The sequence below is a fragment of the Symphodus melops genome, assembly GCF_947650265.1.
Source record: "Symphodus melops genome assembly, chromosome: 11".
NCBI lineage: Eukaryota > Metazoa > Chordata > Actinopteri > Labriformes > Labridae > Symphodus > Symphodus melops.
Window position 1 is genome coordinate 2091461 of NC_136701.1, and position 21369 is coordinate 2112829.

The 21369-nt window shown below is 43.2% G+C and overlaps 2 protein-coding genes across 2 annotated transcripts in view; one reads left to right on the forward strand and one right to left on the reverse strand.

Moving 5' to 3' along the window:
- Positions 1 to 21369, reverse strand: part of uvrag (UV radiation resistance associated gene) — a 249468-nt gene that overhangs the window by 69101 nt on the left and 158998 nt on the right. The window lies entirely within an intron of this gene.
- Positions 41 to 13072, forward strand: wnt11 (wingless-type MMTV integration site family, member 11). Its single transcript, XM_079356133.1, has 6 exons — positions 41 to 283; positions 1953 to 2148; positions 4408 to 4652; positions 6682 to 6959; positions 7236 to 7528; positions 12064 to 13072. Exons 2-6 carry the CDS (start codon positions 2066 to 2068, stop codon positions 12236 to 12238), a joined length of 1074 nt encoding a protein of 357 aa, XP_079212259.1. The 5' UTR covers positions 41 to 283; positions 1953 to 2065; the 3' UTR covers positions 12239 to 13072.

Sequence of the window (21369 nt, forward strand, 5' to 3'; positions counted from 1 at the left end):
CTCTGTCCCTCACACACACACACACACACACACACACACACACGCTCCCTCACTTTAACACACACGTATACTAACACACAGCAGCAGACAGCGCCGTGGCACACACCATGCGTACCTGTGCGGACCTATTCTACCTCCTCATTCTGGATTTTACGGACGCTTCTGGTTGATACTGACGCAGACTGAACCCTGAAAGGATAATCTGCCAAACTACCTGCGGAGATTACATTTTTACTTTCTTGTGCTGTTTGTTAGGCTGGGAAGACTGAACGCTTTGGCAAAGGTGAGGAGGAACTTTTTCCAGGCTGCTGTTAGTGAGTCTCTGCGTCTTTACGCACCGGTAGTTTTAAAGTGAGGGATTAGTGAGCCGAGACAAAGTTGGTGCTTTTGTTATCCGCATGAGATATTTAGTGAGTATGTGTTAGATGAGTTGTTAAAACATTTACCAAATATAGATATTTTTAAATCACCTTCTGTCCGAATATTTATAGTCACTGTAATTTCATTTTTCTCTGAACTTTGCTTTGCTCTTTTTGGCTTCAGAAAAACTTTTGAAAAATCTCGACTCCTGTCTTTGCAAGCACTCTGGTAGCAAGTCTTTTTTTTTTAATAAGGCAGTTGTAAAAATATCCTGCTAAGTTCCTCTCCAATAATTAGATCCCCTGTGATAGTTCGTAAAGGTGATTAATCGTCCGCTCGGTGCGCCCTGCCCCGCTTATCTTGGCTCGATGAAAGACACACATCAGATGGTGTGTGAGTTTGAGCCTATCAGGCTTTATCTGTGAGAGGGGAAAACAGGAGCTCATTTAGCCCACTTTAGAGAAACGTAAATTTAAACAGCTAATCCTCTTGTGGCTGAGACTTTTTTATGGCTCCAAACGGCAAACACAGACTGAACGCGCAGGAAAAAACAAAGAGAGCCTGATTTTTCAGCCACGTAAATGGTTGTGTTTTATTATTTAGCTCTTTCAAGAGTAGTCAAACGAGTGTAAGGAAGCAACAGCTCGCTGATGGGTTTCACCTCACCTCATTTAAATAATTAATATCGGTGATTTCTCACAGTTTTCTCCGCCAATCAACGGCGCGGATAAGAGCTCGTGCGTTAACTAAAAAGGGGCCCATTATGCGCTACCTGCCGCTTTAACGCGCCCACTTTAAGCCCTCTTCAAAGAGATGTCTTATCAACAGCTCAAAGCGCTATCAGATAAACCCTGCTGCAGATTACTGCGCTGATCTGCTGATACTGAAACCTCTGTTTTAAATTCTTTACATTTTCACAAGAGGAGCGGAAAAGTGCTTCTTAACCAGGAGTGTGTGTGTGTGTGTGGGGGGGGGGGGGGGGGGAATTATTCAACGATTATTCAACGTTAAAGTTCAGATAAAAACTCATGTAATCGTATAAAACCCCAGTTTTCATCCTTCCAGTTATACAGGCTTAAATATGTCTTTATAATAAATCACTTTAAACTGTCAAAGGACAGTCGGAGTGTTTCTTTGTGTTTCAGGTTCATTTGTGGGTTTAATTCCTTCACTTTGTTTCTGTTTATATCCATATACTAGAATGATGGAGTGCATTTATCTATACAATTATTTTCAGTGGTTTTAAACTGTTTATGATTTCTTAAAATGTACAACAGCATGTTTCTTCTTTTTTCCACATATTGTTGAGTTATTTTTTTTTGAGGACATCTGTGTGTAATAAAAAGACCTAGAATAAATTCAAGACTTTTTTTCATTGGTTTTGAATGATCATTTCTGACATTTCTGAATTATAAGAAAATTTAATTTTTATTGCAGCCCCCCCCTCCCTCCCTCCACAGATTTAAATTGTGTAAGGTCACAGCGTTCACACAAAGACTCTCCTGCTGCTTCTAACTCAGCGAAAAAATACTTCCAATCTGCAAAATGTTACCACTGCAGTCTTTGCTAATATTGATGTTATTTCACTGCAGGCTTTTGAGAAAGGACGAGGCCGTGCCATGAGAGTCCACTTTTAAGTGCGAGCCAAGAGGTCCAGCAGCTCTTTGTGTTTGTTATCCCGTGTGAAGCCGAGTCTCTGTCCAACATGAGGAGCAGCTCTCATGTCCTGCCTCTGGGTGTGCTCACAGCTCTGCTGCTGTCTCAGGTCTGCTCTGGCATCAAATGGCTGTGAGTACTCTACTCTTTTTTTTTTGTTACCTATCACATTTAAGCAATCAATCTGTGTCAAAATACATGAGGTCACAAAGATACAGCCGCAGATTGTGTGGCTCTTTCTGCATGTTTTTGTGGATTCGAGGGCCCCTACATTCCTCTCGTTGCTCCTGATGAAGGCAGCGGCCGTGTTCCTGTGTATCTGATGCAGGGGGAAGTAGATCTGCTGTTCTGTTTAAGGACGGAAACCTTTTTTGTTTTATTAACGTAAGTCGGGCTCTAATAGGAGACAGCGTGTGCCGCGTGTATTTGCAAATGTAACGTCCCCTCATGCTGCACAATCAGACTGGGAAATAAGATGGAGATGATCGTGCGTTCAGTCACTGCGTGCTGTGTGGAGTCTCGTTAGGATTTGCTTCGTGTTCAAACAGAGCAAATGTTGCATGCATGAACTGGGCACCACACTGTTTTTAGGGCAGAGAAAAGCTAAACAACACTGTGCGTAGAAATTCTACAATTACAGTTACTATTGATTTCATATATTTATGTTGGGGCTGGATGTTTTGTGCAGTTTTGTTCGGTATCCTTAGGAACCCTTTGCGGTTTTGGTTTCATGGCGTGTTGTGTTGTGCGAGAGTTCATTTGAGTTTGATCTCCGTGCCTAATGTCACAGCGCTGTGAAAACACCGCTTTGTGCGCCGCCTTTTCCAACAACTATCCACAGATTCTTATCAGGGGGAAAATGGTTTTAATAGTCGGAGCGGAGCAGATGTTAGAGGTGGTCAAAGGACACACATTATGTACCCAAGTATGGCGTGGACAAAGACTAAGAAGTCGTACTCGCAGTATAAAAATAAAAAGCCTCCCACTTTTTCTGCAGCTGTTTCTGTCTGACTTCAGAAACCATCAAACTTTAAATCTTTATGAGGTAAAATAAAAGCTTCACTAAAAAGGACTAACTGGACTGGAGCGTGTAAATCAGTCGGATGGGGAACGCCTCTCCGTCGTCGGCCATGTTGGCTGCTTTAGTGTCATCCATGTTCCTTCCAGTTCTCCTTCCCTGTCACCGACGTCACCATCGGTCGACGCCTCCTTCTCCTCCTTCCTTCTTCTCGTCTTCTAGTTTCCTTCTCCAGTCTGTTTTGTCTTCAACAACTTTGTGAAGCAACGTCTGAAATATGACACTGATGGATACGCCGGGGAATTACCTTTTACGTTTCTTAACGTCCTGTTCGTTTAGTTTCAAACGGCGCTCATCATCAGGAAGGTGATGAAGCTGAAAAAAAACCAAGTGAATATTTCCTCTTTAATTTATTTAAACTCAAGTGATAATTCTGTGAAAGGAGGAAATAGTTAAGTTGATGAAACAGAGTTAAATGTTTTCAGAGCATAAATACTGAATTACAGTATAGACACATTTCATCTCTAAGTACGTGATTGAAGTATTTGTACTTCCTTAATCCAGCAGATGTGCTCATCAGAGCAGGTCTGACATGTGCTACATCTAAGCGAGACTTCCTGCAGTCCTGATAGTACGCAGCGTTGCAATATAGACCAGATGTGGCTGTAAACACCTGTGAGTGCAGGGTTACGGCGAGCACGGAGGAGTCACAGCTTATCATCTGGGCACAGAGTGGCGGCCCCTCGGCCCCCCCTTAATGCAGAACAGGCCGCGGGTTCTCACGAAGCCTCGGCAGAGAGCAGGCGCATCAGAGCCGACCTGCTCCGCCTGTGGTTTCCCCATTAACTTTCTCCTCAATACGCTCAAGTCAAACGTGTGCACGCTTTCAGAACTAATGATTGTCGTCGATCCGAGGCCACAGGGGACGACGCTTCCCGGGGTGAAAAAATGCAAACCTGCAAAAAAAAAAAAGGCCGTGTGAAGTTTCTCATCGGATTGTGGATCAGAGTTTTGTGGGCTTTTTATATTTTTGGCAGATCTCGAGGCTTCTGCTGCGCTAAAACAAAAGGCAAGGAGCACGCCAAGAGAGTGTCACTTATTCTGGATGGATCTGCAGCTGGCTTTCCTTTGGGACTCTCGTGTGATAAGGCGGTTCTTGTCCGCAGTGCATGTCAAAATAAACCCTGCTGTTTGGATTCTTCAACTGTTTGCTAACACACCACTGGAACTCAACCTCACGACATGCTTTTTTTGAATTCACATAAACCTGATAATTCCACATCTCATTTAACAAAAGCAGAGATTGAGCAAGGGGGCACATGGATGAAGAGATTGTGTATACTGACCGCTCCTTGTTGTTTGTGTTCCCACAGAGCGCTATCGCACGCTCCCACATCTCTGCACATCAACCAGACGCAGCACTGTAAGCTGCTGCCGGGCATGGTGTCCTCTCAGGCTCAGCTGTGTCGCAGCAACCTGGAGCTCATGCAGACCATCGTGCAGGCGGCCCGAGAGGTGAAGAAGACGTGCCAGAAGACGTTCGCCGACATGCGCTGGAACTGCTCCTCCATCGACATCCCCATCGATGCACAGAAGTATCCACCCGACCTCGACCGAGGTACGCTCTCAGACAGGATTTGAAATGACGTCATGGATGCTGTTTGTTTTTTGTTTTTTTTCCCCCCCTCTGCCGAGTCATTTACCCACAAGAGCGGGATGTTTACACTCGAACACGACACAGAACAAAGGTCCTTATGTGACCGATGTGTTCAGTTTAGAGAGACTGTTGCAACGTTCTTGCTCAATGCTCTTTGATGCTGTGAAAAGGCAAACACTTTACTTTCCCATCCTCTAACATATGTGTGTTGTATAAATACATAGTGAGGAAAGAGTGCATGTGTGAAAGGGCTCGGGGTGCCTTTGATTGAATTGTTATTGCCATGTTAAAAGCGCCTTCGCTCAGGGCTTCCATTGATTGAATCCACAGCATTATCTAACTGCATCCTGTTCAGCTCGTCGTCTGACTTGGCTGTTTCCTTCTCCAGTCTGACCTTGACTCAGATTCAGGTTATTTGGTAGAGGGGTCGTGCAGACATGGCCTCCCTTTGCCAAATGAGCAGTCTGCACAGAACAGGAAACGGCTCATCTCTGTCCGGGGCCCGGCTTTGATCTGAACGGCAAACGGTCATACATGATTTCTTCCCTTCCTTCCAATTGCTCCCGGGCCTTAAACATGTGTGCTTTCTGTGTACGCACATCACCTCCAATTACATCAGAGCTCCGTCTGCGTTACAGCTCGGGCAGTGACGGGCTGTGGTTGATAGATTCATGTTGGGCTCTCAGTGGTTTTTTTCACTCAGATGGATAAAAGATGAGAGAGAGAGACAAAGAGGGGAAGTTTGTTACGGAGCAGAACTAGTCTAGAACTTCATGTTGATTTGTTGGTCTTGTTTGCTGAAATAACTTTTAATTCTCAGTTTGTTTTGTGAGAAAAGAAATCTATTAAAGCTGAACACTTTTAATGACACATGATGAGGGAAGCGACTGTTTAAAAATCAGGTGAAATATTTAATAATTTATCCATTTAAATCATGCATACATCATTAAATATTATTAGTTCATTCATGATTGTGTTAAGCTTCCAGACCGGCAGCTTTGACCTTAACTCATGACTCCAGAATCTGACAGAAAAAAAGAAACCTCATTTTTTTTACAAGTAAAGAGATAGATAGATAGATAGATAGATAAATAGATAGATAGATAGATAGATAGATAGATACTTTATTGATCCCGAGGGAAATTCAGGGCATCCAGTAGCAGTATACAGACAGGCAGGACACAAGACACAGGACATTGGTTACAGTACAAAACATTGTTACAATGCACACCCGCTGTCCCCCCTCCCCTCTCTATACAATACAAGTAAAGAAGAAGATTTTGGAAATTCTTTCAGAACATTTTCAAAGACTAAAAATCAGAAACCAAATGTTAGAGACGTAAGGATGTGTTTCTTTGTGATCTTTACTTGTTATTTTACTATCATCATGTTTGTAGTTCATGCACATTTTACCACAGGGGACAATACAGTGTTTGGTGTTGTATACCACCACATGGCTTGTCTTAACTTGACATACTGTGTCGTGTCTTGTAAGATTAAGATTCACTTTGGTACTCTCTGTAACACACATGGGCTGAAATACACAGGATCCCATGGACATGCATGTCAGCGTGAGCCAGCTTGTATTTTTGAGTTGTATCATACGTTCTCTCTTATGGAGACATCCGAGATACTGACTAGAAGCTGTATTTAAAGGTCCCTATTGATGAGTATTTGGTCAGATATCTGTTAGCATCGTATCCCATCATGCTCCTGGTAAAATGAACATGAGGCTCTCTTGTGTGTTTGTGTTATCTGTGATGAAGGACGGCGTTACTTTTATCATTGCAGGATTTTCTGGCCGTCTCTTCACACTTTTAGCTGTTCACGTTGGAAACAGCCGCTCTGCTAACACCCTGTCCCAACAGGAAACAAGCTTTTCACTTATCATCAACTTCAGTCAGGGGCTTCTTTGTCGGTTTGCAGGGTCAGAAACGTGGTGTCGTCCTTGTTTCCTCGTTTAATTTGGGGTTCTTATCTGATTGGACAGGAACCAGAGAGGCTGCGTTTGTCTACGCCCTGTCAGCGGCGACCATCAGCCACACCATCGCCCGAGCCTGCACTTCAGGAGACCTGCGGCTCTGTTCGTGTGGTCCTATGCCTGCGGAGATCCCCGAGCCCGGCTATCGCTGGGGAGGCTGCGCTGACAACCTGCACTACGGTTTGATCATGGGTTCCAAGTTCTCCGACGCTCCCATGAAGATGAAGCGAGCCGGCTCCCACGCTAACAAACTGATGCACCTGCACAACAGCGAGGTCGGAAGACAAGTAAGTCTGCACATCTGCACATCGGAATGTGTTTTGAGTTTTGTATTTATGGATTGGACATGTCCATCGCACAAAGCAGAAAGTCTGCACATTTCCACCTGTTTGTGAAAATGAATAAATAATGTTTTGACCCTGCTTGGGAGGTTTGGGCTTAACGTGCAGTTTCCCTCCCTCTCCCTGACGGTGTCTTCTAGGACTGAAAGTTTGATATATTATTGATGGAAATGTTGCTCCAAAGTGAGAGCTGTCTAACCTCCCTGTCCCGTTGTTCTCCAGGCGCTGAGAGATGCGATGGTGATGAAGTGTAAATGTCACGGCGTGTCCGGCTCCTGCTCGATAAGGACCTGCTGGAGGGGTCTGCAAGACCTGAGGGAGATCGCCTTGGACCTCAAGACCAAGTACCTGTCTGCTACTAAAGTGGTTCACAGACCAATGGGAACACGCAAGCAGCTGGTACCCAAAGACATCGACATCCGGCCGGTGAGGGAGAACGAGCTGGTCTACCTGCAGAGCTCCACCGACTTCTGCATCAGGAACGACAAACAAGGCTCCGTGGGCACACAGGACAGGTGAGACGCCCACGTTACATCACTGTGTTTCAGGAGATTCAGCGGTCATGACAGTGATTATTCCTGAGAGTTAAAGGCATGATTCAGTCCCACACGGCAGACAAATAGGAAATGACCAATCCTGATGTTTGCTCATTCCTCGATGTTGACTTTAGTCAAGTGCCTTCCTGCCTCTTGGCTCCGTTTCTTGAGCGAGCTGTGTGATAACAAGCAGCGGCCCCTGAGAGTGCTCTGTCTGTGACTGGTCTGAGCATGTGTCGCTGAAAAGGCCACTTCGACTCGAGTCGGTGTCACACTATCTAAAATAATGACTAATGCGGTTATTCTTAGGACTGAGTGCACTGGAGCTGATATTGATTGGAGAGGGCTTCACAAATGGGGAAATAGTTAATGCCCCTCCTCCTCCCCCCCCCTCCCAAAAGATAGCTCAGCTGCTGTGTTTTCTTTGGGACTGTGAGAAGTGTTGCTGCTTCGTGCGCTGTGGCAGAGTTCGTGTGTGAAACAAGAATCGTGTTTGTCTGAGAGGCTCAGTCAGGTCGAGACCCAGCTGACCACTTACCAAACGCTCAAAGTTTCATTAAAGGGAAAACATCTACGAGTCGAGACTTGGAGTCAGTCACTTCGCAGACATCGACTTCCTGTGGAGTCTTTCCATTCAGATTTAAAAACATTTAAGGCAGAATATCCAAAAGCCATTTTCCCAATTTCAGAGTCTGTGAGGATTGAATTTCCTTATTTGTTCTTTATCCTCAGAGCTATACACAAACACCTTCTAGCCGTGTTAAAATGTTCTCAACACATGTAATACATGAACGCATGTACTCGCAGCGTTGGGTCATGCCGATGAAGCCCCAGCTAGCCCACTAAAGACATGATGGCCAACAATGTAAAAAGAGTGAAGAAAAACAGCTTCTCACCTGTTTGTTCTCATCAAGTGTTAGAGAGTGATGAGTGGTTACAAATACATGGGCTGTGTTAAGGTTTAAATACATTCAATTGTCTGACAAGAAAGAAAGAAAGACATTAGGATGTCACATGCTGGTGAAGTAGTTTCAAAAGAAGACGGTAGAAAAAGATGGTCTGATAAAATTGTCCAGTGAGAAAGCAACAATGCTCCGTCGCCCTCCCCTGAGCTAACCCTGCACCACCATAAGGAAGTGGAGCTTTTAGGTTTTTTGCTGCAAGCTTGTAAACAATTTGCACAACCAGACGTACTGAAGCATGTTCAGCTAATGTCAACAGCCAGCGCTGCCGCCCGTGTGAGGCGCCGTGGAAGAAACCAGCTCCTCTAAAACGGCCTGAGATGTTGTTTCAAATGTCATACATCATATGATGCTCATATCTTGTGTTTCTCAGCCTTAGGCCACTCTTCAGATAACCACGAGACATGCTTCATGTCAAGGACACTCACAGTGTCCGATGTGTTCCATTACTGCAGCCTGATAACGCCACACACACACACACACACACACACACACAGTCTGCAGCTCGAGTGAGGCACGGTCAACACACAAATGTGTGACGATGTTTGTGTATGAGTAAGTGTGAGTGTGCATGCGTGGGTATTTATTGTTCCCATATGTGTCTGGACAGATCCTATCTGAGGAATTCTTAGACTTCCTAATGTCATTACACTGTGGATTGGTCGGAGCGCCAGAGGAGAGGGATCGTTCAGATTTACACTTGGATCGACTTTATTCTTAGCGCTGACATATTTTTCATCATTGTAATCATAGAAAATGAACTTGAAGCATGTTTCCTAAGAGGGGAGTAGCTCAACATGCATTTAAAAAAAAGCTGCATAGTTTTTGGGTCATGTTTAGAAAACACTTGGATCCCATTATTCTTACCTGTGTTACAGTTTGTATTCACAGAGGAGCTCAGTGCACATGAAGGTGAGTCAGCACAGGCTAGCTTAAAACGGATGTGGTTGGTCTTCTGTGATGTCGTTGGGGTGAGGTGAGAAAGGCTCAGCGGTCGGGACGTTGGAGGGAAATATATGTGGGGTTGAGCTTGGTTGTCTGGTCACGAGTGTTTGTTTGGGCAGAAAGGTTCGGAGCTTAAAAGTATGAATCAATCCGGCACACATTTATATTTCACCTGTCAGACAAATACCATTATAGTTGTCCACATTTTGTAAGTGTGAGTGAAAAAGCAATTAAAAAAGAGAGTGATGTACATGGATATGAATAGAGTAGAATCAAAATAAAAGCTGAGAGCGAACAGCTAAAGGCAGCACCACTAAATGTTTTTCTTCTGATTCGTGGAAAAGCTAAAATACAAGAAGCTGTGGCCATCCTGGTTCATTGACTAAATCCATCTATGACAGGAACTCTAGTGCAAAGAAAGCGACTGTGGTCATCTTCTTTATATCAGATTTAACATCTAAGTCTGTATCGTGAAACATACAAACTCTCTTTAGGAGGCTACATCGATGAGTTAAGCCCTTTTCTTTTATTGGTGACCAACTACAAATACGTCTGTTTTCTCACTGTTTGAGTTCACAAATTGGTTGGACCCATTAGTTTAAAGCAGCCAAAGATGTTTTTTTTTTTTTTTTGAAATAGAGCTTCATGACACTCTTTGGGTCTAAAGTCATATACAACAGAGCGTCATCTGCATAGCGGTGAGTATTGTGCTTCTGTTTCACCCAGAGGAAACATGTAGAGTGAAAGAGCAGAGGACCAGTTTCCTTGAGATAACGAGACGTAAAAGAAGGAAGTCCTCTTTCTAGAGTCAAGTTATTTAACTAGCAACACAATCTGGGACAGGGAAATTGAATTTTAGCATTAGCCCGCTAATGGGAGAAGTGTGATCGCTGGTGCTAAAAAGTGTCATGGCTTGGAGATGAAGGCATGCCATTGAAGCCTGTCCTTTAGTCTATAACTACATTACTGGTGCTCTGCTTGAATCAGCGGATGAACTCAATGTACAGAGCTTTTCTTTTGCTCTACTTAGCACACAGCAGTGATATAACCGCGGTCTTGCTGCTGATGAATCTGTGTGGGGGGTTTCTGTCACCAGCAGCTCCCACCGATGTAATAAAGCTGTCTTACACTCTCAGTGACTCTGGTCCCTCCTCCTCCTCCTTCACTCCCTCAGTAGCCAGCAACCAGGCGTCTCCCCCCCCCCCCTCCCTCCCCATACAGGTCATTAACACTCTGCCATCATAAAACAATGCAATTATGTGGAGAGGGCAAGCTAAAGAGAGGGAGGGCAGCCCTGTGTATTCAGTGTGATTTACGGGGGGGGCTATTCTCCGCTCGTTTAAGATGCCTCGGGCTCCTGAAGTGAGACGCTCTGAAGCAGCCGCTGCCCAGAGACGACGGAACAAAACGAAAATGTTTGGAGGAAGGAGTGCACAAAAGGTTAAGGCTCGCCAGGCGGTCGAGCACTTTTAAAGGACTATTGTGAGTGAGTCTGCAAGGTCGCCACAATATTTTAGACTGGAGCAGTAAACTTTAAAAAAAAAGAAGCTTAACTGGAAATATATTCCTGGCTGGTTCTTCCATCTTGTTGAAGCTTTACATGCACACTTCTGGTACCCTGCTTATCATCAGCTTCTTTCCTGACTCTCTGTTGTTCTTCTACATTGAATGCATTTACATGTGTGCACATTGAAAGGTAATTAATTTCCTGATTATGATCAATTCTTTAAATAATCCGGATACAAACTGTGCATTTAAACTTGTCATCCAGGTTTCAGAAGGTTGGAGAAGTCCTTATCAAGGATTCGTGAAACTTGGATGCAGCTTTAAGTCCTCCCATGCAGAGCATATAAACACCTGATTCAGACGTTTTAGGTGCGAGACAATGACCTTCAGTGTGGAGAAATAATGACACAGCTGCAGACTAACAAACATGGTCACTGCAATGATGACGTACACGGGGGGAAAAAACTGGTCACTTCCAAACAGGACGACCTTTAAATGATCAAAACCTGGATATGGACACTTCATGGGGGTGTTTACATGAAAATTAGTCAAAGACAGGTTTCCGACATCGAGCCGTCCAGGCTGTTTTTATCACCTCAGTCACAATGTTCCAGATATAACAGGATCTGCAGGCACTGGACCAGATTCTGGTTCTCATTTATAATCTTGTACACAAACAGTCCAGAGAAAAGCTAACAAGGCAAAATGTAGTCCCCTGAAATGTAATCATCGACACCAATGGTGCAGCTAAAAATCCCTGCTGCAGTGTTTTCCCCACTTTGCTGCTCGTACTGTTTTAAAAGGTTATGGTAAAGGAAGTCATGATGTTGGCTGTTACTCCAAAGGCTGCATCAGGTGTCAGATTTAATCCCACAAGGTCTGAGATTACCACACTGGACTAACGACGAACGAAAAGTGTTGTCATGCAACTGTACGATGTTTCCAGGTTTGGCTTGTCCAGATTTCTACAAGTAGAAAGAATCGCGAGGAGGAGGCGAACAAAAGATGCTAACCAGGCTACCATGCAGACGCTCTTGAAACATCGTGATTTGAGTTATTATTATGTGAATGTTAATGTCTCTTATTTCTCGTTCATTTCAGGCAGTGCAACAAAACCTCTATGGGCAGTGACAGCTGTGACCTGATGTGCTGCGGTCGTGGCTACAACCCGTACACAGAGAAGCTGGTGGAGCGCTGTCACTGCAAGTACCACTGGTGCTGCTACGTCACCTGCAAGAAGTGTGAGCGCATCGTGGAGAGATACGTCTGCAAATGAGTCCACGCCGCGGTCCTCTCTGCTGGGAAAAAAAAAAAATCCAAGCCGCCCGGGACTACAGATTAACCAAAGCACTACAGTACCACAAAGGCTTACTTTTGTCTTAAGCTTTAGCATGTGTATCTCATGGGAAGCGGTCTGTTCTTGTGTCAGTATCATTTTGTATCAAATCTCCAAACTGGGCTTCTTCTCTTCACAAAGCTGGACGTGGAGTTCCAGTTTACGTGATGACCACCGTCCTCCTGGGTATTTCTTTTTTTCTTGTTCATTTGTATGAATCCCACTGAAAGGGATATGGAAAGTCTATTTTATTATATCTCTAATAAAAAGAAATAATATTGGATTTTATGCTGGAGGAGAGGGGGTGTCTCTCCCCCTCACTTGACTTGTGTTTGGCTTCATTCCACGGATATCAAAGGGTTCTGATGGATCCATTTGGTACTTTTTTTTTTTTTTTTTTGGGGTACTATTAAGACTTTTTTTTCCCTCTCAAAGACGAACAATAGAGGAAAAGGAAACAAAAAGGGAACTTTAAGTACTTTTTCAATCATGGATCTTATTTCGTGGTTGACGTTTCTGGACTCTCGCCATGTGTCCCGTGTGGATCTCGACACGCCTGCATCCCTGTGGATTGAGAGACGAAGACGAAGAAGAAGAAGAGCATTAAAGACTTTTGTAAAATGGTGCATTAACTCTTTTATGTCTGCAGTTCAAATATATTCTATTTTTCAGAGCCTATGAGCGGAACTCATGGATTTTGTAAACCACTCTTGTGTGGGTGTACATACTGTTATTTTGTATACTGAAATAAAGACAGAAGTATTTATAAAACAATTGATCTTTACCGTCATTTCATAGTCAGATAATCAGATAATAGTGTCTCTATTTGGAAAGTTTGGGAGCGAAACTAAACAATCGAAACAGTGAAATCTAACAAATAGAGCTGAGCATGAAACTCTAATAACTACGATCATTTATCGTTTTACCGGCAAAGAATTAAAACAATTTATTGCCATTATTGGTATTAAAATTGTCATGCACAAGTTCAATCATAACGTTGGTATGATGACTGAGACAGAAGGCATCTTTCAATAGATCTGCTCATTCATTTTACTCATTGTCTTTGTTATCCACTCCTGCTGCGTCTTCACTGTTAGACTAAAGCTCCCTCTCTCAGTCCATGTTTCTGTGGATTTTTAGTTCAGCCCCCCTCGTGTGCAAACAAAACTGTTGCATTCACAAGCAAAACTGTTTGCAAGCAAAACTTACAGATTCCAAAAAAAGAGGAATATTTTCAATTCAGGACAAATCCTTGTAAATTGCAAACAAAAGTTCTTTTTTAAAAAGTTGCACATTTAAAAATGTCCGTTGTTCAGCATCGTTAGATTTGCTTTATTTTCTTTGGTGGTGGAGGATGGGTTTTTATTTTACACACACACCAAAAAAAAAAATACAGTTTCGAACTCCTCATCATCACCTCCATTAGCTGGCTCCCCCCTACCTGCCTGACCCCTTCCACCAACACACTCCTACCTGCACTCTCAGGACTAACTATCAGTCCTGGGGGGGACAGGGCCCTTTCCACTGCTGCTCCCACCCTCTGGAAGTCACTCCCAAAAACCATCAGAGAGCCCAACCCAACCATGAACCACCTCTGTCCTCCTCTTTTTATTGTTTTCACCGTTTGGTCTCGTCGTTATCCTTTGTTAAGCGCCTGTGAGTATTCAAAAAAAGCGCTCCAAAAGTTTAATGTATTGTTGTTATCATTACGATTTTTATTAAAAAATAACACATCTTCCTCTGTCCTGCACCTTAAAACATCGACTGCACTGCTCAAAAAAACAAAAAAACGTGCTTGCAAAGACTCTTCAATAACGTCCGGAGCTAATTATTTTTAAACTCGTCAGCGTTCACAGTAATTCTCTGCACGTCCAAGTGTTCAACAAAAAGCAGTTTACCATAACTTATAGAACATTGAGATCATAAATCAGCTCGGCTCTGTCAGTAATGAGTTGCAGGGTTCACAGTGACGGCCTGTGGGATCATTCTCTGAATCACCCAAACCCTGGGAAAGTGTTTGTTTGGACATTCCTCCTCTTTACAAAGGCAATCACAAAAGGATTTTGTCTCTCTTTTCACAGCTTTAGCGCTCAAACACCCGTCGGTCTGTGCGCCAGACCTCCAATGGTCAAACATCGAATTGAAGAGAAAGAAAGAAATCCGATTTGTTTTTGATGATAAACAGAAATGGGACTCACAGAGGGAGCAGACTCGAGGGAGATGTTGCCCTATGGCCAGCCTCGTGTTGGTTAAAGTGGTTTTCATGATTTTATCCCGACAGTTAAATAGCTGTGGAGGGACGTGTAGGGCCCATGCTGTGAGCTCACGTGATACATCGCAGCAACAGCCTGCACAAGCCGCACACTCAAAGTTAGCTGTAACACCTCTTGACCTCAGCCTGTGGACGCACACTGACAAACAGACAAAGCTGAGGGGAATTTTTTCAACGGTCAGATGGGTTTTAGTGGCCGTTTCATTTTGCTAGACTTGTTTCACAGCCGTCCGTTTCTTACTGTGTCAGATTTAAATACAAACAAAGATACAGGAGAGTCGATTCAGGACGTCTATATTTGGCAAGAGAGGAAATTTAACCCCTGATCCAAAGCCATATTTTCCTTTGCTGTTCTCTCTTGAATGGAAGTAAGACATGTGACCTATAGCTTAGCATGTTGTTAACAACATACTACGATAAGGTTAGTGGCAGTATGTCAATATGTTGTTTCAGATGCATGATATGACAACAGCTAATGTTAGCCTTTAGCCACTAGCTGCCTTCTCTTACATTACCGCTGTGTTATGCAACATTGAATGCTAACTGTAGAGCTAGCCAATATTCCAGCTTGAGTATAGCCGAAGGACATTACCGCTAAACTTCCTAAAAAGACGATGCAAGAGGAAAATGGCCGCCATGTGTCTATCCATTTAAAATACAGACGCCATTTCATGTTTCAAACCAGAGATAAGGCGGTGTAAGGAAAACCTGTGGCTCCTTTCCCGCATGTCAATCCCCACTTTCGCTCCCTATAATTTCCACCTTCATCCACTGTCCTGTTGCTCTAATAAAAGGCACAAAAAGCCCTAAAATAAATCTTAAAAAAAAAAAAGATTTGGTCCGTGGATGTTGCGTGGTGGTATAACAACAGACACAGTGAAGATGGATATTCAGGTCTTGTGGTTTGGGGGCAGGGAGGGTCTGCTGCGTGCAGGTGAGCGGGGGTCTGTTCACAGATCTGTCCGCTGACAGCCTCAAGGACTCTTTGGTCACTGGCATTCCTCAGCCTGGCAGTTGGAAACAAAAAGGAGTGAGCATGTGTTCACCCCCTGCTGTCTCTCACTGAGTTTACTGCTAAATACGTTTCAGCCTCATTTGGATGCAGATACAGGTCGTTCAGCCCGAGAGAAGGAAAGTGCACGAGGACAGCAAAGTCACAGACTGTAGCAGGGAGCCTGTAATATGTAGTATGTCTTTTTACACATTTTCCATCTCATGTTCCATCAAGCATTTATAGTCAAGATTTTTTCTCTGTATTTTAAGTTTTTTAACGGTCAAATAACTTTATCTTTTCCATTATTTACGTCGGGCAGGTTCAGCTGCTTGGCTTGCAGCCCCTCAAACTCCCTCTAAGAGCGTGAGATGTGTTCTTTTTGATTCAGGACAGCTCGTTGTTGTTTTTTTAACTTCTTAAAAAAGATAAGTACAAGGACAAGTAGAACTTCATGCTTAATTGTGCACCTGTTCAAACTGAAATAATACGTACTTTAAAACTAGCTTAGCTGGCAGCAGCTCAGCTAGCAGCCCCCTTTTCAAACATCATGTGTCCACTGAAGAAGAGCACCCAAGACATGTTTATGTAAATGGTACATGGACTTGAGCTTATATCATACTTCTTTACACCGCAGGTCACACCAACACATTCACACCAATGGCTGAGGCTGCTATGGAAAGTGACCATCAGAAATAACACACTCGTTCAAACACATTCGTACACCATTCATACGTGGCAGGAGCCATTTTGGATCTTGTATTTCTTGCCCAAGGACACATAGGAGATGTTGTTGCAGGAGCCTGGTCGAATTACTCTTCCAACTGAGCCACAGTCAGTGGTCAGTTTGTTTCAGAGAGGAGAAGAACTGTGGCTAAATTAGATTTAAAGAATCTCCCCTTTAAAACAATCAATAAATAATCACAGCTGCAGTTCAGCGTGAAGCCCCTCTTGTTGCATCAGAAAGTGGCCAAGAAACACCGTATTTGTATTTACATTGGTTCGTTTGGTGTTAATCAACTGGTTTGTTTGTTTGTTTTGGAGAGGAGGGCACCTATTATGGATAATTTAGCATCCATTAAAAACCACACCTTCATATTGAGACTTAGTATGAAAAGTCTTTGGCCTTCCACGAGTTTCTTGTTCACTGCTCTGTGCACAGTAAAAGCAGTTAAAAAGTAAAGTGTCACAAAACGTGAAAGGATGATTTGTATCTTTCACTATTTAACTTTGTGTTAGTGTGCCTAAGTATGTGAACAAGTAAAACCAGGAAATGCAACTCTTAACAAACTTAATGTGCCACAAAAAGTTATATTTCCTAAAGTAGACTTTGAGCCTGTAATACTCTGAAGGACCCAGCTGAACTCTTGACCCACAAAAGTACAGTGTTTAAACTGGTGATTCGACTTTCTCTCCCTTCTTAATTGAATTCCCGCCAGTTCTTGGAATTCACTTAATTGTGCTTGCGTAAATGTTGAAATCAAATTGAGGAATTCTTTGTTGTCACACAATGATACCACAGTGTCATTTCATCAGGCGTCCACAGATTAGATAGGCCTTCCAATCACGCCCGCTTCTGTCTGGAAATGCTGAACCTGGTTAACTGACCTTCTGAGCAACTATTGTTATCATAAAGTCATGCAACTATTCAGCTGACCTCCAGCTAACCCTCCTGAAATATCTCACTTTGACACAGTCCACGCAATAAAACGACATTTCATGTGCAAGGCCTGACGACGTGAACCTGTTGTTAACATCAACTCGCGCCGCATTCTTGCATTTTTATCTTGTCAACACAAAGCGGAAGAGGGGCAACAGGACATGAATGAATAAGCTGCCGTTTTTGGCGGGGATCAGGTAAGAATCAGGCTTAAAAGCCGCCCTTATCCGGGCTGTTAGGAAACCTTTGTGTCCCGAACAGAGACAAAACAAAAGTAAAGACAACAACAAAAAACGGAACTAATCGCCGCTGCAGTTTCTGTTTCTTTTCTTTTCCGTGAGTCTTTGTCAGAAAGTATCTGAGTATCTGTGACCTCGCGCTCCGAGGTGGATTGCCGGGTAATAGAGAAGGAAAAGAGGAGTTTAATGGAGAGCAGTGAAAAAAACAGGGGTTAATGTCAGCGCGGACAATATAATGCCAATTGCCTTTGTGCAGCCGGCGGTGGAGATAACTGACTGTGAATGAGGGAGACAAAGAATTTGGCTGGAGTGGTAAAGGCTTTCAGAAGTACTGACCCGTACTGTAAATGGACTTTTGTGGACCTCCACCCCCCACTTTAAATGGGAGCGCAGCAGTATGTGCTGTTAAAGGCCTATTTTTTGTTTAGTGTGTGTGTGTGTGTGTGTGTGTGTGTGTGTGTGTGATTGAGTGAGTGTGTGTGTGTCCTTGGGCATGTTGCTGGGAGATAGCAGATGCAGCTCTTCAGATAAAGACAAAGCAGTGTTTAGTGAGGAGCAGGCAGCGACACCAGCTCAAGTTTACACACTTTTGATGGGGAAAAATGACAAATATTTACAATTAAGCAGATTTTGTGTTGTTTGTTTAAAAGACGTACAGCTATGGTCTCGTATTTAAAACTTTAACCTAGCTTGGATTTTTTCCACAGGTAAGATTTGAAAAGTTAGCAAAATTAAAATGCTTTTCACTCAGTGATCAACAAACAAACTTGTGCACCTGTTAAAACTTAAATTAAACGAACTTTAAAACTAGCTTAGCAACCGCAAACAAGCTAGTAGCAGCTCAGCTAGCAGCAAACATCGTGTGTACGCTGAAGAAGAGCAACCAAAACAACAAATAAAATCCCTTTAAAGGAGGAATGTGCGACTTTTTGATCCAGCAGTTGTCCTTGAGCACCAGCATGAAACCAAAACAAACCGCTGTTTGGCGACACCTCCGCTATTCTGACGCCTACGCTCTCCTCCAGGGACACGCCTCCAACCTAACAGCGTTCACGTGAAGGAGTTATCAATGAGAACACACCATCATTAAGCACCATTAAATGCAAGCTGTGGACAAAATTGTCTTTTGCTCGAGCTTCAGTCACCTGTGGCCTGTTGTGTTAGCAGGCTAGTGTTAGCGCTCTTTGGTTAGCTTGTAGCCTCATATTGCACATAAATCGACGTTGAATGACCGAGATCTAAAGACACTATGTTACATCCAAATAATCAGTGAGTATGTTCTTCTTCTTAAAGTACTTTAAACTTTACACACAAGACCGTCCCATCTCTGTAAACATGATGTTAAGGATATAAGGATATAACTTTATTGATCCCCAATGGGGAAATTCGGGAACACAGCGCTAACAACAACACAGCGCTAACAACAACACAGCTGGCGGGACTTGAGCTTCTCCCTCATTGGAGACAGGATTCAGAGACTTTTAATGGATAAACTTGACTTCGGCTGTATGAATAAAACGTTTCACATTCTTCCTTTAAAAACAGAAAATCTGTCAGACACAAAGTGAACCTGAAGACACCTCAGCTTAGCTGAAGATTTCACAGCAAAGCACTCAAAGATGATCCTTCTTTATTTGTTCATAGTTCACCACTTCAGCCTTTAACAAAGAGGAGCATTTAGTGCTGGTCTCTTACTACACATGACAGCATATATTTAAAGTTCTGGGAGTTTGAATTCTTATGCAGGTCACTGTATCTATACTGTAAATATTATCTTTAATCAATCTGAGAGAGGCTAACCCATGTGAAAGCAGATACTTAACGAAATAATAAACACGAGACCTGCGTCAACATGTGATGGCAATATTACATTTTTAAATGGAGTCCCCTTTTTATTTGTAAAAGCCACAATGGTCAGACATTTCGGTTGAAGCTTCATCTTTCTGCACGGTGAGTTTCTTAAAGTTAAATCATTATATCCAACGAGCCCGGCCATGTATGGGCACACGAATAAAGAGTCAAAGATGAACTTCAGGGACATGCATAGCCTCGATCCAGATCCGACCTGTGGCTCCTTTTCACACTCGCTCTCTCTGTCCCTGATTTCCGACTCTGTCCACGGTCCGGTCTCTAAAGGCACAAAAAGCCAAAAGCGTTTTATTTTAACCGAAGACGTCCACACTGTTTGGATTGGGAATAAATGAACAAGTTCACCTTCAGTGCACTCTGAATATACTTCAGAGTTAAATTTATACTCTCTCATAACCTTGACGTAAACTGAATCAGAGCCCATCTTTACTGAAGACCCTCAGTGCGAGCTATCAAAGGAAGGAGAGATGAAAAGAGCCGGGGAGGGGTCCGAGAGAAAGAGGCTGAATTAATACGAATTAAAGAAAAGAGCGAGCTAAGTACTCTGGGAAAAGTAAACAGTGGTCGGTGTAATCACAGTAAATCTGTCCGGGGGGCCGACGGAGCGAGGAGTCAACAAACCCAGAGGGGAGAAGAAAAAAAAAGAAGCTAACTAGCTAACGTTAAAGCAAAAGGTTAAAGAGTGGAGCGCGGCGGCTTTATTCACATGAAGATCAATGAAACCCCGGCGTGTTTACCCAGTGTCTGGCTGAGTTAAACTATGTAAACCTCAGCGTATAAATCAAGACGAGAGAGCGCCGGGTCACCGACGTGAAGATGACTTCAGTGTACGGAAGGTTTGGACTCATTTGAGGTTGTCTGGAGGAAAACAGAAAACCTGCCGCTGCGTGAGGCCCAATGAGAAAAGAAAGAAACTTTAGTTCGGGCCAGCAGCCTTAATATCAGCCGTGATGATCTGATAAAGACACACACACACACACACACACACACACACACACACACACACACACACACACTGACCACAGATCAATCAAGGTGTCAGGCCAGAAACAAGTCACCGACTTCTTTCCTTTTTTGAGTGTTTGTCAGTTTTAGAGACTCTTTTAAAAAGCAACAGATTAATTTATTCATTTCAGTCATATTTGATCTAAAAGACAGAAATCACAACTTCCCTGTAAGATAAGACTTACTTTATTTATACAGCCCTTTACAACAATCCTTTCGGCGAACCAAAGTGCTTTGCAACAAGTCGAAGAAGAAAACAAAATCCAATAAAAAAGTTGAATAAAAGTAATAAAATACAGCAAAGTAAAATAAGATAAAAGTCGGTTTTCAGCCTGGATTTAAAAAGGCTTTGCTCAGAAATGAGGCGACTTAAATCTTTTCAAATACATGCAGAGAAGTTTTCTGACTGGACTTTGTTCGTTCATCTTGATATACTAAAAAAAGATTTTGATTCTTCTTGTCATTTCTGGACCTCAGTTAGGGACATGAGAGTAATCTGTGCATTCATGAACAGAAGACAGCTTCAGGAGGACGAGTTAAGTGCTGCAAGTGCTCGTCCTCTTCCTCGGACAGTTGTTGAGTGGCAGAGACGTCCACGCGGGCTTACAGAAGATGGAGCGTACGGGCTCAGCTCACGTTCCCCTCTGATCGGGTTAAAAGCAGATGTTTCTCTCATGATGTTCAAACGGACGTTTGAGCGTCATGTTCGAACAATGAAACGCAGACACTTCTTCGGTTCTGCAACTCAAAGCGCATCGCTGTAAATCCATCATTTGTCCTCACAACTCATTCAGCGTGAGCTTTTATTTAAAAAGAAGCATTTTAATGGGAAGGAAAATTCAATGAATGGAGGTCTGAGTCGACTTCATACACTTTTCATTTTCAGTCTCTGCTCCGTTTGTAACATGCGGATCATTTTGAATAGTAGCCAGATTACCCCCCTCTCTTTAATTGCTTCCACATTTCACCGTCTGAATGAGGTAATAGCTTTTATTTGAGTGGGCCGGGCAGCCAGCGGAGCCATTATGTGTCATT

What these genes read in the sequence shown, in the direction of transcription:
- wnt11 (XM_079356133.1), top strand. Translation starts at nt 2,066, where the DNA reads ATGAGGAGCAGCTCTCATGTCCTGCCTCTGGGTGTGCTCACAGCTCTG. An exon ending in TCCACCCGACCTCGACCGAG is followed by an intron (nt 4,653 to 6,681) that starts GTACGCTCTCAG and finishes CTGATTGGACAG; the next exon opens with GAACCAGAGAGGCTGCGTTT. An exon ending in TCCGTGGGCACACAGGACAG is followed by an intron (nt 7,529 to 12,063) that starts GTGAGACGCCCA and finishes CGTTCATTTCAG; the next exon opens with GCAGTGCAACAAAACCTCTA.